Below are 17,013 nucleotides of genomic sequence, written 5' to 3' on the forward strand. Positions count from 1 at the left end.
GATTCTCCATTTACACATCATTTTCCTTTCTTTCAGTTTTATTGAGATATAATTGACATACTACACTGTTTAAGTTTAAGGTGTACAGCATAATAACTTGACTTACACATATGATTTGACTTACATATATGATTTACATAAATGATTACCAAAATAAGCTTAGTTAATATCCATCATCTCATATAGATACAAAAAAATATTTTTTTCCTTATGATTAGAACTATTAGAATTTACTCTCAGTAATTTTCAAATATACTAAATAGCCATGTTAGTTAAAATCATCATATACATTACATCTCCAGTACTTATTTATTGTACAACTGGAATTTGTACCTTCAATCACTTTTATCCAATTCTCTTGCCCCCTGCTCCCACCTCTAGTAACCACAAATCTGATCTCTTTTTCTATGAGTTTAGGTTTTTTGGTTTGTTTGTTTGTTTTTAAGATTCCACTCATAAATGAGATCATATAGTAGTTGTCTATTTGTCTTTCTTTGTTTGACTTATTTCACTTAGCAAATTGCCCTCAAGGTCCATTATGCTTTCACAAATGGCAGGATTTCCTTCTTTTTTATAGCTGAATAGTATTCTATTATATATATAATAATATATAATATATAACATATGTAATATATTATATATTATATATAATTATATATTATATATTATAATTATTATATATTATATATAATTATGTTATATAATTATATATATTATACATATTATATATAATGTAATTATGTGTATATATTATATATTATATTACATATATTATATATTATATATGATATTATTATATATAAATTATTATATATATAATTGAATACTATTCAGCTATAAAAAAGAAGGAAATCCTGCCATTTGTGAAAGCATAATGGACCTTAAGGGCAATTTGCTAATGTATAATATATTATATATATTATATGTATATTATATATAGATATAGTATATATATATCTCTCACAACTTCTTTGTCAATTCATCTGTTGATGCACACTTAGGTTGTTTCCATGTCTTAGTTATTTTAAATAATGCTGCAATGAACATAGGGGTGCAGCTATCTCTTTGACATAGTGATTTTATTTCCTTCAAATATATACACAGAAGTAGAATTGCTAGGTAATATAGTGGTTCTATTTTTAACTTTTTGAGGAAACTCCATACTGTTTTCCATATGGCTGCACCAATTTGTATTCCTACTAACAGTGCACAAGTGTTTCCTTTTCTCTATATCTTTGCCAGTACTTCCTATATCTTGTCTTTTTGATGATAGCCATTCTAACAGGTACAAAATTAGATCTCACTGTGGTTTTGATTTGCATTTCCCTGATGATTAATGATGTGGAACATATTTTCAAATACCTGTTCACCATCTATATGCCTTCTAAGGAAAAATAAAACATTTATTCAGGTTTTTTGCCCACTTTTTAATTGGATTATTTGTTTTGTTTTGTTTGTATACATCATTTTTTAAACTTAGTATTCAAAGTTCACTTTAAAGCATCGTGATTTAATGGAAAGAGTCCTAATTTTTAATCTCTGTCAATTGCTAGCTTTGTAGCATTAAACAAATTCTAATCCTCAATTTCCCCATCATTAAATAAGGATTAAAAACGGTTTGTAGGTTTGTTGTAAGAAATAAAAGAGAGAATTATGTAATGTGCCTAGCATACAATATGTGGAACCTATTGATTTCTTCCTTATCAGTGTTATTTTAAATAGCATACAAAATAACAAGTTATGTAACACTGACTTACATTCAGTGTCCCACAACCAGTTAGGTCACCATAAAACAGTGTCAGGCCCCAAAGTTTCTAGTGTCATATAAACCTAATCTCTCCTTGATTATACCTCTGTCATTAAAGACTTCTTTAGGGGTCTGAGTTTAGGCTCACTCTCGTATACTATCATCTTCCCCCAAAAGGAAGCTAGTTCCAGAAGCTATCCATCAGTCACAGAGGTCAAACGCATTTCTTGGTATGTTTCACTCTGGCCAAATAATTCCTTGGTACTCTAAAAGTCTACCATGGTTTGAGTTTTATTACAACTATAATGTCAGTGGGACATGTGTCTATTCCCTGCTATTCGCTTGGATAGCCAAGAGTTAACTACCTTAAAGTTAAATGGTATCCCTTTAAATTTGAAATGAGTTAGACCATGGTGTTTCCCTTGGCTCAAAGATAAATGCCATGGAAATTAAAGAAAATAGTTCTAATGTCATGAAACAGCAAAAGTCAGATAGGGTGAGATGATTACTGTCATCATTATTAACATTACTTTGCATTTAAATAGTCCCTCTCCTATGCCAGACTCATTCTCATTCTACACTGTTGCTTAGTGTCTGAGCAGCATGTGAGCTCCTGGTGACATCAAGGGTGATCTTCATAGGGAAGTGAAGTCGAAAGCCAAGAGGGGAGTGAGCAATTAACCTTTAGGCTTTATTTGCTCACTCTGGTCTTCTTTTGCAAGCAACCTGCAAAAATGGACTTACTTGAAAATAATACCCATGTAAACTTAAAGTCTCTCCTGGAACTTCTGATTTATATGGATTTCAGATTTTTCAAAAAACATAAATTTTAAATCGCAACATTATGGGGGCGGGGGGCGGGGGTGGTGGTATATGAGTGAGTATGCGTGTGTAAGTTTGCGTATTTGTTGTCTAAACCAGACAGTACTAAAAGTGCTAACATATACAAAGACAATTACAAATTGAAAATAAGAGGCTTGATTCTCCCTGTTGAAAATAAAGGAACAGGCTTCTCCTTCTTTCCATTTCTTAGATCATTTACAACAGAAAACTCATAATTGTAAGTACTTTCTCTTCTCTTTGAAATGTATGTAAATCCTGTGGAAAACTAGACAGATCTTTTGTCTGCTTTATGACCCAGAAATGTTTTTCTCTGGGAATCAACTGTTGGAAATGTAAATATCAAGGAAGATAGCACCCCAATTTCAGAGTTTTGGTGGGAGGGTGGGAGCCTAACTTCAGTGGGAACTTTGCTCCAAATTGAAAAAGTACCTCCTGTCATAAAGATACGAGAATTTTATTTGTCCCTTGGATAAAGCCAATATGCTAACACAATTGCCAGATATTTTAGGATAAACTATATGTGACAAAAGATGCTGTCAAGTCCTCTTACTTGAGGACTAGTTATCATTTACCTTGAAAACATATCTGTAATGGGTGGCATCTGCTTGGCTATGCAAAAGAATGAGAGTCCTTTCTGTCTTTGCAACCTCTTGGTGGATTGCCTATGATGAGCATCATATTCTGCTTTAATGCTTACTCAAGGATAAGTGTTTTCATCTCTACTAACTTTGTGGAGAGCATTTCTGGATTGGGAGATTCTGTTTTTAATTATGCTTCTCTAACACATGACTGTGCTTTCAATGGGAATGATGAACTCAAGAAAATAATAGAATATACTATGTCAGTTGTTCTTAACATTATATATATATATATATATATATATATATATATATATATATATATATGGACTCATCTGCAGATTCAGAGATTGCCACCATCTTTTTACATTTTGGCTGTCTTTTTCATCCATAACAGAGTAAGGCTTGACTACCCTTCCCAGGCCCCAGCCAGGCCTCTAAACCCTCATTCTCATGAGAACCCCTGCCTCCCAATTCACCATGGAGCCAAAGACTATCAGCATCTCTCAACTTCTCTGCCTGTGTCTTTTATTTCTCCTTCTCTCCTAAACCAGAGAAACAGCAACAATTTTTCCTAGGTTAACACTTCCACCTGTTCCTTTGATCGCTTCCATATTTTCTTTCCTCATTACCTCAGTTATTTCTTTATTAGTACACCCAATCTCTGAATACTTTCCCTTCACTCGTGTATACTCTAAGGTGTCTCTAATCCAAAAATCCTCTTTTTCATCGAAATAGCTGGCTCGGGTTACTCCACAATTTCCTTCACCACCAAAGTGATCTAACTAACAGTCCTTCTTCATACCTTCCATTTTCCTATCCCTCAGTTCTTGGTCACTTACTGCACAGGGATTCAACTCTCATCTCTCTATTTTCAGTTTCAACGTCTCTTCTCACACCCAGGTCCATATTTCCTACCACCGGACAGAGGCTGCCACTTGAAGTTCTAAAAGCACCCCATACTCATTATTTTCAAACCCAAACTTTCTCTCTAAAACCTACAAGTGCTCATACTTTTAGTGTCAGTTAACAGTATCAACATCCAATTATCCAAGTTCAAAACATCCTCTAGTATTCCCTTTCATTTCCCGAATCGCAATTATCCTCCATTGCTGGTTGGTCTACACAAACTATCTTTTATAGCTGTCTCCTTCTGCTCCCGCTGCCACTGCCTTTATGATATTTCTCTTTGCCTCTAGTCTCTTCTAACATGATTCTATCTTTCATGCTTTTCCCAATGTCTGCTTTCTAAAGTAAAACGTGACCTTGTCAAACCCTTAAAAAGATATGTTTAAATAGACTCAACGGCTCTTCACTGCCTATAAAATAAAAACAAAACACTTTTATTACACAAATAACACACAAAATATTGCCAAACCCATTGAACCTAAATTTACTCTCCTCTAGCTCTAATTAGTTTACAGGACATAAAGGAAAAGAGCAGCATGTTAAAGACACATCAGAGTTTCAGTCAACCAAATCCAGAGTGTCAGAGTTCTACGAAAAAAACAGAAAAAGAAAAAAAGACCAAATTACGTCAAGAGAGAAATAGCATTTTAGAAAAGCAAAGGACAGAGAGGAACTCTTTTAAATTAAAATCGACTTAAGACTCATATCAACAAATGTGGATGTTTCAGAGGCAAATTGGCTGAGTATTAGATGATATTAAGGAATTACTGTTAAGTTTATTAGACATGTACGTGAAGTGTAATGATTTTTAAGTTATTTTTCATTATATATGCATATGAATTTATTTTAAAACATTCCATATGAATTTATTTTAAAATATTCCAGAGATGGGGGTGGTAAGAAGAGAAAGATGAAACAAAATTTATAAATGTTGATAATTGATGAAACTAATAATCAGTATGAGTGCTCTTTTACTAATCTCCGCTTCTCTATATGAGTATATTTGCAATTTTCCAAAATAAAAAACGTAAACAAATTTTAAAAAAACACATAGTTTCAGGTATTCAAAACCATTAACAACCCTGCCTTAGCACACCTCCCTAGACTTACCTGACCTCTATATTTTACTTAATCTGCCATGTACTTGCATCCTAGGTCTGTGCTCATGAAGACATTTCTATACTCTTTGATCTTTATCCTGGAGCAAGCCAGATTATTTCTCCAGATAAACTAGAAATCTCATAACAACTACATAACGACCTACTGATGGCTCTGCACAGGTATGCTGTTGCTCCGGCATGCTCTGAACATAGGGGTACTGGCAGGTTTGGAGAATGTAAAACATGGCAGAAGGTATTTGGGTTTACATGGCCGACTTGAAAACATAGTTTCAGATTTTCTAAACTTTATTTTGAAAATGTTGAACTATGGGTTCTACACCTTTATTGGATATGAAATGATGAATACTTAAATAAATCATTGAATTGCTTCTCACTGAGTAAAGATTTTAGGAATCTGTGGGACCTGTCTATCAATACGGTCAAAATCTCATGTCTATCACCACATTCCTGGTTTGCTGTGAAATGCATGCTGAAGCTGGCCTTGTACTTTAGTGGTGGCAAACATTTTATTGAAATAGTATTTTTTGAGTATTGCATATTTCACAAACATTTTTTAAGTGTTATTCCTAAATAAATGTATTTGCATATAACACCAGTTTTGAAAGTCTGAATTAACATATGAGGGGGGAAAAAGGCATCAATTAGAAGAATTTTGAATGAAATTAGTCTCTCCCAATTTTACAACCCACTAGCCAATATTTTTCAAATCTGTGAACAGCCATTATAATAATATTAACTATGATGAACACTTTGTATGTTAATGTGAATATAAATTACAACTCCAGAAAAATGTCTTTTGTCATCTGCCATGTTAATATCCACTTAACATAGAGGGATACCCCCTATTTTTCATATGTATTTAAATGATTTACTTTTCAAACATAATCACTTTTTCCAGATACAACTAGAGAAAAGATTAGGCTCTAACTTACCAGGAAATCTACTGTGGAGGTTGGCATCACAGTTGTAGCCATTGAACTGAGCAGATCCCGGAAGCACTCGAATTGTTAGAAGCAACAGCAACCGTATCCGTTCCATTGCAAAACCTAGAAAAGAGTTAGTCATCGCATGCGCAATCACCAGCCTTCACTCTTACTTGCTGGAAAGACTGCAGCTGATCTCAATTCACTGTTGGATAGGCAGGCAGTCTGCCTACACACAGTCAAAGCTCGTTAAAGGCCTAAGGATTATGAGAAATAATTATCAGCAAAGAGGCAGAGATTTTGGTCACAATATTTCAAAATTATTTTCATTCTTTGGCTTCAGTTTACTCAGGGTGACAAAACTAGGCTTTTGTAATGGAAGAGCTAACATATAAGTCATAAACTTCATAAAAGAAAAATTATTTATGATAAATAGGAAGAACTCAAACCAAGTATTTGGCAGATTAGAACAGCATAGCTAGGCAGACGGACCAATTTGGAGACAACTCTACACTTGAAAATAACAAGATATATAAAAGCAGAGGAATTTAACACTTAATACTTGATTTTCAGAGAATTCTCAATACTCTTGATGACCAAACAATGTCAGGAAAAACTTCCCTTCAACAAAGGAATTCCTGACTACCACTATTTTTCCAAATCAGTGGTCTGTGTATCATTTTCTCAGGAAACACAGGAATAAAGCAAAATGGAGAACAGAAAAATACTATGTGTGGAATGACACCAGTGTTCCTCCAATGACTGGTCATTGGTGGTTAATAAGAACTGATATGGACACATGAAAACTTTGAATTCTTAGGAAAAAGTAATGGATGGTGATTTTTTTTAAGTTGTCAATGTGGGTTGAACAAACAAATATAAATTGACTTTAATACTTAAACACCTGTCAGGCTGGTGTTTAATTTTTTTTTCCTCAATGCCTTTTTATTGGCCTGATAAAGTTAAAACATTTTCCAGAAGTGCCCAACTTATTCTTCGAGTACAGTCTTTTCACTGAAAAGAAAAGAAAAAAAAAAAAAAAGCAAAACTTGGGTTGGTGGTTTTGGTCTAGGCATAAAAAGCAAAAATAAAATAAAATTGTAAAGGTTTGTTCAAATAATTTAGTGCATTTTAAAAGCTTGGGGTTTTGGGGGGAAAATGATATTTTAGATGTCCTTAAAGATCTACCCTTAGATGATTAATCACATCTTTAGCAAAAGGAAGGAAATACATTTTGCTTTTGAATCATCATTTTAATATAACAAGTTTATGGTGAACGAAGTCACTTTGGTGAGGATGTGGGCAAGTAAGGTATGCGTTTACTCTCTAAAATAGACTGAAAAAACTGTTAACTCAAAGGAGCTTCCTTCCTTCAGCATTGTAACATAATACTCAGGCACAAACCTAACGACTTTTGGGAGAACAGCCACAGCCTGGTTAGTTCTGATCCCTTAGGAGAGTCCCTAAATGAAAGTCTCACACAAGTGGCTGATCCAGACTCTGGGCTCTCTTGGCTATACCTACACCTTCATTATCTAGATCCTCAAGACACTTCAAGTAGACTAAGCCAGCCCTGCTATTCTGGACTCTTTGGAAGACTAGTAGGAAACAGAGCAGCTTGTTTCTAAGTGGTACATGCCACATCACACACACCTGTCTCATGCCCTGCCACTCCCTTCTTATGGTCGGTCCCCTGCATTCCCATAAGGCATTGGGAACTCTAGATCCACATTGTTGTCTTCAATTTAGAGATGTCTCCCACCCCTAGGGATTCACAGAGTCAGGAATTTTCGATGGTGAGTGATTTTATTATTCTGAAATGCTTTCTAGCTTTTATGTTCTCTAATGGACAAAAACAACATTTAATGAGTGCACACTGTACACATAGAAGGCACTGTGTGCCAGACCATTTACCTATAGTCTCTCATTCACATTCCTTCTAATAATTGGATTATATTTGAATTATTACTCCAGGTAGAGAGAAAGAAAAATGTCTCAGGAAGTTTAAGTGATACGGAAAACAAGTAGATGAACTAAAATTCAACTTCAGGTCTTTCTGATAACAAAGTTTACTGTATAAATTACCTAAATATCTGTTACTAAATAAACTCAGTGTGGGTTTTTTATGGGGGGGCAGGGGGAAGTTGCCATTTATCATAAGTTGTTTCCTTAGTCTTTTAAGTTTTGTATGCTTAATAGATGTATTTTATAACATGGGCACATGAGGGAGAAAGTTGTTTTTTTAAAAAGGAAGAGGAAGTCCTCATTGTGAAAAGAGTATTATTATTACAGCCTAAACTGGACATTTCTGTATTTACCAAAAATGGATGAGAAACTCAGCTATTTGAAACAGGCTACTGATAGCAGTAATAAAGTCTTGGCTTTACAACTTTAGATCCAATCTGAGTTTGTTCAAAAGAGATATGCCTCTCCCCTTCACATTTTGAACAGGACCTCCAGCACTGTCATGGAGATTAAAACACTTAACATTTTTTTTTTTTTTTTTTTAAGAAAAGATGGTAGCAGTAGAAGGCAGTTTGCTTTAACAATTGATTTTGATATCAGCAGATATGGACCCAATTCCTCCCATCAGTCATTCTCTTTGTCACTTGAAAATCAAGATGATGATCGTAAGACTTTGTAAACTATAAGTGCATAAAGAACATAACATAGTGTTGACATACAGAGGCATTGAAATATTAGTTTCAGACCCACTACATACTGACGTGCAAGTTGTACCCTGCACAAGGGCATCCAGTGGAGAGAGATGGCTACAGGGCCTGTGCTTCTTTGGCTAAGCCACATGTTCTGAAGCTAGACTACTCAACACAAAGGTGTCTTGTGGACTAATGACAATACTGAATCGTTAAATCACATTATTACATTTATAATGTTATTTGTACTGGTCTGTATTTTAGTATTAGTATACATTAAGCAGGGCATTTTAGAAGGACACCTACATCTCTTGTATAGGCAAAATCCACATTTTTATCCCTATAGCATTGGCAGTGCTTACGGCATTTTCAAGACTTTGGAGGCTCTTTATGTTCTACCTATAAATTAAAACAAATGATGAGCTATTAAGTTGCACATCTCCTGTTCCCAATCGTGTCTCCAACACTTCCCCTGCACAGAGAAAACCTGAGCATCATCTCACAGTAGCAAGCTTGGGGAAGCTACATTACCATAGTTCCTAAAGTTCTTTTCTAAAATGGGATGCTTGGGATTTAGGGACTGTATTGAAACTTTTTACACTCAAAGTATAATGTCTTTTTGGCTCAGGCTCCGTAGCTCCTGGGGGCGAGGTGGGAGGGCTACAATTCGAGACATGGATACTCCAGTCTTGACCTGGCTAAAAAACTTAATTGAGCTTCATATCACAAGGCAGAACCTGATTTCTGTGGTCCACTGTGGGGTGACGTGAGGTGCTTGCTGTCCCATTGTGGGCCCAGCAAATTCTGGTTAGAGAACCTGAGCAGAAGCATTTCCCATCTTCTCCACTATAACCAAGTACAGGAACCAACACCCCTACTTTGGTGCTAACAATGGTGTACAACACTGCCTAACACAGCAAATATTACAAAATACTAATAATGAATTTGTAGATAATAATAACCTTGAAGATATGTATGCACAAAATTTTGTACATGCTTCTTAACTTAGTACTCTCATAAATTTATATCGATGAAGATAGGAGAAGAGGAGGATTGTATGTACCACATTGAGTTTTAAGGCATTCAGAAATATTGATTTTTAAAAAGAGGCAAGCACATCTCTTAAACTGGTACTAATAGGCTCTGTGTTTTATACTTAGCAATACAAAGGAAAGACTAAGTAATTTGCAGGCAATTATCTCCATATTTTTCATGTTAAATTTTCTTTTTAAAATAACTTCCAAAATATAAATTTCTAATTTCTTTCCTTAAGATTGAACTTGAAGTCAGAAAAACATAATTTCATTTTCAATTCTCACCCAATTTTATATAAAGTGATATAGTTCTGTCACAAACATCATTCTCGAGATTTTATATATTTAATAATCTTTTTTTACCTTCCTTTTATTGAGATCCGTTATGTTCCAGGCACTGTGCTGTGTTTAATATTCAGCTACTAACACAGATTTAATTTTTAACCCGTTACAAATGTGGAAATGAAAGCCTAAAGCTTCTCATGGGCTCACTCAGGGTCACAGACCCAGTAAATGGTAGGGCCGACTTCAAAGACAAGCTTGACCTTTGGAATTATTATACTACTCTGTTTGGCTTAATTGGAGTTTGTCAAATAAATAAAATTAATGTCCTAATTTTCAGAAAGTAAATTATATTAGTAATGTATATTTAAAATATGCTTTGAACTAAGTGATTCCAAGCAAGATATTTTTAATTTCTGCATAATTACCATGGCTGTATTTCACTTAGGCAATGAGTTCATAAAGAATATTATTCTTTTCACAAATTGATTTAATGACCGTACTAGTGAGGTTTAAGGGCTGACTATGTACCAGAATGTACTTCACTTTTGTTTTTTAAGCACTTTACACATATTTTATAAGCATGAGATAGGTAAATTATTCTCCTTTTTGTGGGAAATGAGAACACGAAGGCAAAAAATGCTAAGTAACTTGTCCAAGGTTAAACAGACAACCAGTGTTACAATCAAGATTCAATCCACAGTGAATCCAGAAACTACCCTCAACTATTAAATGGTACTGCCTTCCAGAAAGTGATCATTATAACAAGAAGTCAAATGGAAAATTGGAAATTACTTGGTACATTTGATCAATACATAGCGATTTATTCCTACATTCATTTACCAAATATTATTGAATTGCTTACATGTGCCTGGTACTGTCCAGGGAAGCTGAGGCACTGTCATTAGAAAATTTTTATCTGCACAGAACTTACATTGCAGTCAGGGAAGTCAGAAGAAAACAAACCCTATACGTAAAATAGTATATTTGTGATAAGTGGTATGGAGAAAAATAAAGTAAAAAAAAAAAAAAAAATAGGGTAAAGGGGACAGAGTATTGAAATTGTAAATGGGGGTGGTCAGGGATATAAATCAATCTATGTAAGTGGAGCCCAGGGGAAAAAACAACTTCAGTTATGAACTACCAGCTCTACTTGTCTTTAATTTGTACTTCACCTTTTTTTTTTCATTTAGCCATTTCCCAAATAAAATAGATGTTTAGTGCATAAATTACTCTCTGGGAATAACTAGAACACTTTGAACAGCTACATTAACCTTTTCAAATGAATAAAGGTGGGTCTTAGTGCCCAAGAAAAGTAATTTATTAAATAGCACCCCTGTGACCTGAGAAAAAAAGTGAACATTTTCAAAAATGCCTTTATCTACTCTTGAAAAATAACTTTTGCAAAAACAAATGGGTTTGACAACTTATCAAAGTTTCAAACTTCTTTGATTTTATTGCCTTCATGTAGGCCAGTATGTATCATACCATTCTAGTGGGAAAGAAAAATAGAAAATTCAAACCAAACATCATTTCTTCAAATGTTTGTTTAAAAATCAGTCTAAGATTTAGGCATTTTTTTCAACTAAAATAAATCTGATTGTTTTGTCGTACAGATTCACAACAATATGAAACGCGCTCTTTGGCATCATCTGTAATGGCCCCAATCCTCCCATTCTCAGCCCTCGCCCTCATTTATTGATCGGATACTCTGCAAAGGCTTGCTGGCCCTTTGAGAGGTCATAACCTCATTCCTGGTGCTTCCGTGTCACCCACCCAAGCCTGCTCCTCAGAAAAGATCAGAAACACTGCATTAAGCTTTAAATGACTGCAAATCATATAAAGAGTTCCAAGGAAAGGGGAGGAAAAGAAATGTGTGTACTTTAACAGAGATCAAAGTTTAAGTTAAAGGAATAAAGTCCTACTCCAGCCTTAGAAGCAACCAACAGGACCCAGGTAAGTTCTGGGGCAAAGAGGCACCAAACTTGTATAGGTAGGCAGCTGTCTTACTCATTTACATCTAACAGTGTTCCATGGTCTTGCCTCTAGAAAAAAGACATCTTAGCTCACTCTCCAAAATCATCAGTTTTAAAGTGCTGGAGACTGTGACTATTTAATAAAGAAACATGTTTTATGATGTGGTGTCTAGACTGAAGCTCTATGTTCTTTACTTTCTATGTTGCACTTGAACATTAGAGGCAACATATATATTCAGAGGAAAATGAAAACATAAAACTTTCATCAGAAATATCCGTTATTGTATACATATACATTCTTTAACACAGTGTCCTTGTCTTCCTAAACAAAGAATAAAACATACCTGTACTTTTCAGAATAATGCCTCAAAGAGAGAAATACCTTTTGCCATGAAAAAGATATTCAGAAATTTTATAACTCTAAAGATGCTGCTGTATACCATAAAGGAAATATGAATGCTAACAGCTGTTCCTAAGAGAAAAACCTACTCCAATTTTCTCTGACACAAAGTGAGTATTTATTTATTTCCCTTTGCTCGCCTTTCTCATTTGTCTTTCTGTTCAGGGTTTTCTTGAGTAATCTATAGCATTTAAATGATCTGCAGTGTTTAGTTTAGAACATTTATTCTAGCACCTTAGTTTTTGGGATATTGATAGATTCAACTAAGTCACTCTAAAAGCTTTTTCTTAATAATTCACCAGGTTCATTTTCAAGATACATGTACATTTTATTCTTCGGAAGTAGCTTCAAAGATGTTAGTATATTGACTTCCTCCTTTCATGAAGTACAATGATAATAAATTAATAATAAAGTAATGACTTAACTATCTTAAATGCCCATTTCTTTCTAATTAATTAAACAACTATATTATGATTATTTCAGAATGAATATATTTCTTTCTCAATAGAGATGATATACAAAGTATTTCTGAGCAGGCATAGTACAGGAATCAGCCAATCAGAAGGGACACCATGCTGATATACTCTGAATGAATATTAACCCACTTCCAAAAAATCACAGTTATTTGTAAGGGCAACAATAATGATAATGGAAAGATAATTTCAGATCTTGGTGATTCTTGGCTAAGAATAAAAGAACACCTATTTATTGACACCCCACTATTTGACATTTCTCCATTCATTCATTCCACAAATTTTTACTGAGTAGCTCCTTATTTAATTTTCTTTTTTTTTCAATTACAGGTAACATTCAATATTATTTATTAGTTCCAAATGTATAGCATAGTGATTAGACATTTATTTGATGTACGAAGTGATCTCCCCAATAAGTCTAGTACCCATCTGGCACTATACATAGTTATTACAATATTATTGACTATATGCCCTATGCTGTACTTTACATTCCTGTGACTACTTTGTAATTTCCCATGTGTACTTAATCCTTCACCTTTTTCACCCAGCCCCCTAACCCTCTGAGCATCTGGCAACCATCAGTTTTTTCTCTGTATCTATGAGTCTGTTTTGTTTGTTCATTTATTTTGTTCTTTATATTCCACATATAAGTGAAATCATATGGTATTTGTTTAGAGAAAGACTTATTTCACTTAGCATACAACCCTCTTGATCCATCCATGTTGTCGCAAATGATAAGATTTCATTTTTGTTTTTTTGTGGCCGAGTAAGATTCCATTGTATATATATGTACCACTTACTTATATAGTCATCTATTGATGGGCATTTAGGTTGCTTTCATATCTTGGCTATTGTGAATAATGCTGCAATAAAAATAGGGGTGCATACATCTTTTCAGATTAGTGTTTTGGATTTCTTTGGATGAATACCCAGAAATTGAATTTCTGGGTCATAAGGTACTTCTGTTTATAACTTTTTGATGAACCTCTATACTGTGTCCCATAGTGGCTGCACCAATTTGCAATCCCACCAGCAGTGCATACTGAGTAATTTCTCAGTGTCAGACTCAGGGCACTGGGAATCCAGTGTTGAGCAAAACAAACGTGATCCTTATTCTCAGAGAGTTTACAAACCAGAGAAGGAAATGGTCATTAAACTCATAACTGCATGCTTAAAAACATACTTGCAAAATATATTTGGTAAGTGCTATGAAAGAAAAGTAGAAGATGCTTCAAGAAAGTATACCAGAGATCCTAATTTAAATGGGAGGTGTTAAGAAAAGGCTTTCTGAGAAGTGCAATCGTTAATAAGAATTGAAGGATTAATTTGAATTAGTGAGATGGAATCTGGAGAAAAGCATACCACGTAGAGCTCACTACATAACGATAGGTCCCAAAAAGTAAAAAGAGTTCATTTTGTGTGTGTGAAATTTGAAAGAAGGTCAATGACACCAAGCAAGGAGGAAAGTGCCAGGAGAAAGTTCTGAAAGTACAGGCAAGGAGACCATGGTGCACCATTTTTCCTAAATGGAATGGCAAGCAATTGAAGGTCTTTAAGTTGAGGACTAGGATTGTAATACTATGAGTGGGGTGAAGTAAACAAACTTAGAAAATAACAGGACTTGGTGTTGAATTCTAGGTGCAGAGTGAGTAAGAGAAAGGAGTCAAAGGTGCCTCTCAATTTGTCTTGGTCAACCGGGTAAACAGTAGCATATATATTGAAATGGAAAAAAAACTGACTCTGGGTGGTGAACACACCATGTGATATATAGGTGGTGTAATACAGAATTGTACAATCGAAACTGATGTAACTTTACTAACCACTGTCACCCAATAAACTTGAATAAAAATTAATTAATTAATTAATTAAGAAAATGAGGCTTAAAGAGAAAAAAGAAGTTGCCTCTATCTTAAGGCTTTATTTGTAAATAGTAAAATAGATTGGAAATATTAAAAAAAAATGAAAGAGATACTTACTGGAATATGAACAGGGATGGAGAAGAGACCGAGATATCAGTGGATTAGAGCCAAATGCATGGGGACCTAATTTTTTTATACAGAAACTGACATATAAAAGATGGAACACATAATAAGAGGCAGTATAGCAATCTCATTTTAAATTGCAAGGATAAGCCTCTGCTGCTTATCACAGAGGGTCTTATATAAATATAATATGTACTGACAGGAGAATGTTTCTGACCGTCAGAGGGGTAGCATCTTGTTGAACGGTTAGAATCTATAGCTACCTCATATAGTCAAAATTACCCCTGAAATTGCATAAATTTCCTATTGTTATATGGAATTCATGAGTAATAGATAATATTGTAAGTTTCTTCCTGATCATTTCTGTTGCCCCACCCTTTGAAGAAGGTGAGAGTAGAATCTAGATGAAAAGAAATATATTGCCTAATTCTGACTTTCAAATATTCTTGTGTTAAACTCAAAGTAGAGAAAATACCCATAAAAAAACCCAAAATTTTGCCCGTTAGAGACAAAAGAGATTTTGGCTCTCCAACATTTGGGCTTTAACTTTAAGCACGAGGCTTGGAGAACTGAGCACTTAGTTTGTACTGAAGTCCCCAGAGAAGATGTGAGAGAGGATACGTCATATATGAAATGCTCCGCCTCACATGAAGGAGCTTGGAGAGAAGTGGGAAAAGCAAGAGTGTTTAGACTCTGATGTGGGGTTTTCTTTCTGCTCCCTACTTTAGATAAAAATATTCAGGCAGACACATGGAATCTATAGGCAAAAGGAACGTATGCTGGCTTTTTGTCCAAAATCTGGTAGGAAGTGTATGTCAGAGTGCTCATGCCAACATTAGGAAGTCAGATTGAGTGGCAACAGTAATAGGACAGATTTAGACAAAGAGAAGGCTTGACGTAGCTCCCCATATGATCTTCCAACTGTCCTGGAGATATCTTCAACAGCTTTCAGGACCCCTCAAGGGAGATAGAGAAGATAATTAAAAGTCAAGATATGTTGTATCTTGCTGGGAAGCCAGTAGGAGGTGGAAAGATGCAAGATGGATGGCTCAAAGCCAGGGGACAGCAGAATAATGTTAGAAGCTGTGCATTCCATAGCACCAGTAAGAGAGTATATACGTAAGGGAGGAGGTATAATCTCAGGTAGGAGATAGTATAAACCACTGTGCCTTCACCATTTTGAGAAGAGAGATCATAAGTTATGCCAGCTATGGTGGACACAGCAAGGGCAGTGGTGATACCTAAAGACCAAACAGGTAAGAGTTATACATTATGTCCAGTTAGGATCACAAGTTGGTAAATGGACACATACCCTCACCAATTCCAGGACAATCATTTTTTTTTAAGTAGCTATTGTATGCAATAATTACTACTATTTATTTTAACTACATACATTTATATGATTTATTTATGTAACTATTATTGATAAATATTATTTAATCACTATTTAAATAGTGATTAAATAATTCTTACTGAAACCTTATGAGATAGGTACTATAATTGTCCCTATTTCACAGGTGAGAAGACTGAAGCAGAGAGAGTTGGGGTAGTTTACTCTAAGTGACTCACCTACAAAGTGATAGAGATAACATCTGAACCCAGGTAATCTGGCTCCAGAGTCTGTGCTCTTATGTGCACTATTCTATCTCCCCCTTCCTTAACTACACATGAAACACAAGGAGGTTAGGAGAAGGGAGAGGTGAATTTTGAGTATTACTGAATAGTTAACCCCAGAGAAACTAAATTTTAAACCAGCAGTAACTAATTTTTAAACCAAAATTATGTTGAAATGGCAAGATTAGATGTTTCCTGCCATGGACAAAAAGGAATCTCTTGGGTAATTTGAGTTCACTTAATGAGAAATAAGAAAAACTTCATTTGGATGTATCCATGATGCAAATGAATTTTATGTACAAAACCATGTACAGAGACACACATTATCCAAGAGCTCTTCACAGCTAGTTTTTCTTCTCACAATTGAATAGATTACTATCTTCGGAGTGAGATCTATATTATCTGGGTTACACTCTCAGAAGCTGAGGCTACCACTGCATCTAACACAACACTGAGATATGGAGATTCCAATCAGAT

At 34.7% G+C, this 17,013-nt stretch overlaps 1 protein-coding gene across 2 annotated transcripts in view; it reads right to left on the reverse strand.

The window, feature by feature from the left end:
• Positions 1-17,013, reverse strand: part of ZPLD1 (zona pellucida like domain containing 1) — a 509,293-nt gene that overhangs the window by 35,579 nt on the left and 456,701 nt on the right. For both annotated transcript variants that reach the window (XM_074332508.2, XM_019742922.3), the window contains one exon: positions 6,131-6,244. In XM_074332508.2, coding sequence (XP_074188609.1) covers positions 6,131-6,236 — 106 coding nt within the window. In that variant the 5' untranslated portion in view covers positions 6,237-6,244. The remainder of the gene's footprint in view (positions 1-6,130; positions 6,245-17,013) is intronic.

Source organism: Rhinolophus sinicus, chromosome 17 (assembly GCF_057876585.1).
Source record: "Rhinolophus sinicus isolate RSI-liver-muscle chromosome 17, RSI-T2T, whole genome shotgun sequence".
NCBI lineage: Eukaryota > Metazoa > Chordata > Mammalia > Chiroptera > Rhinolophidae > Rhinolophus > Rhinolophus sinicus.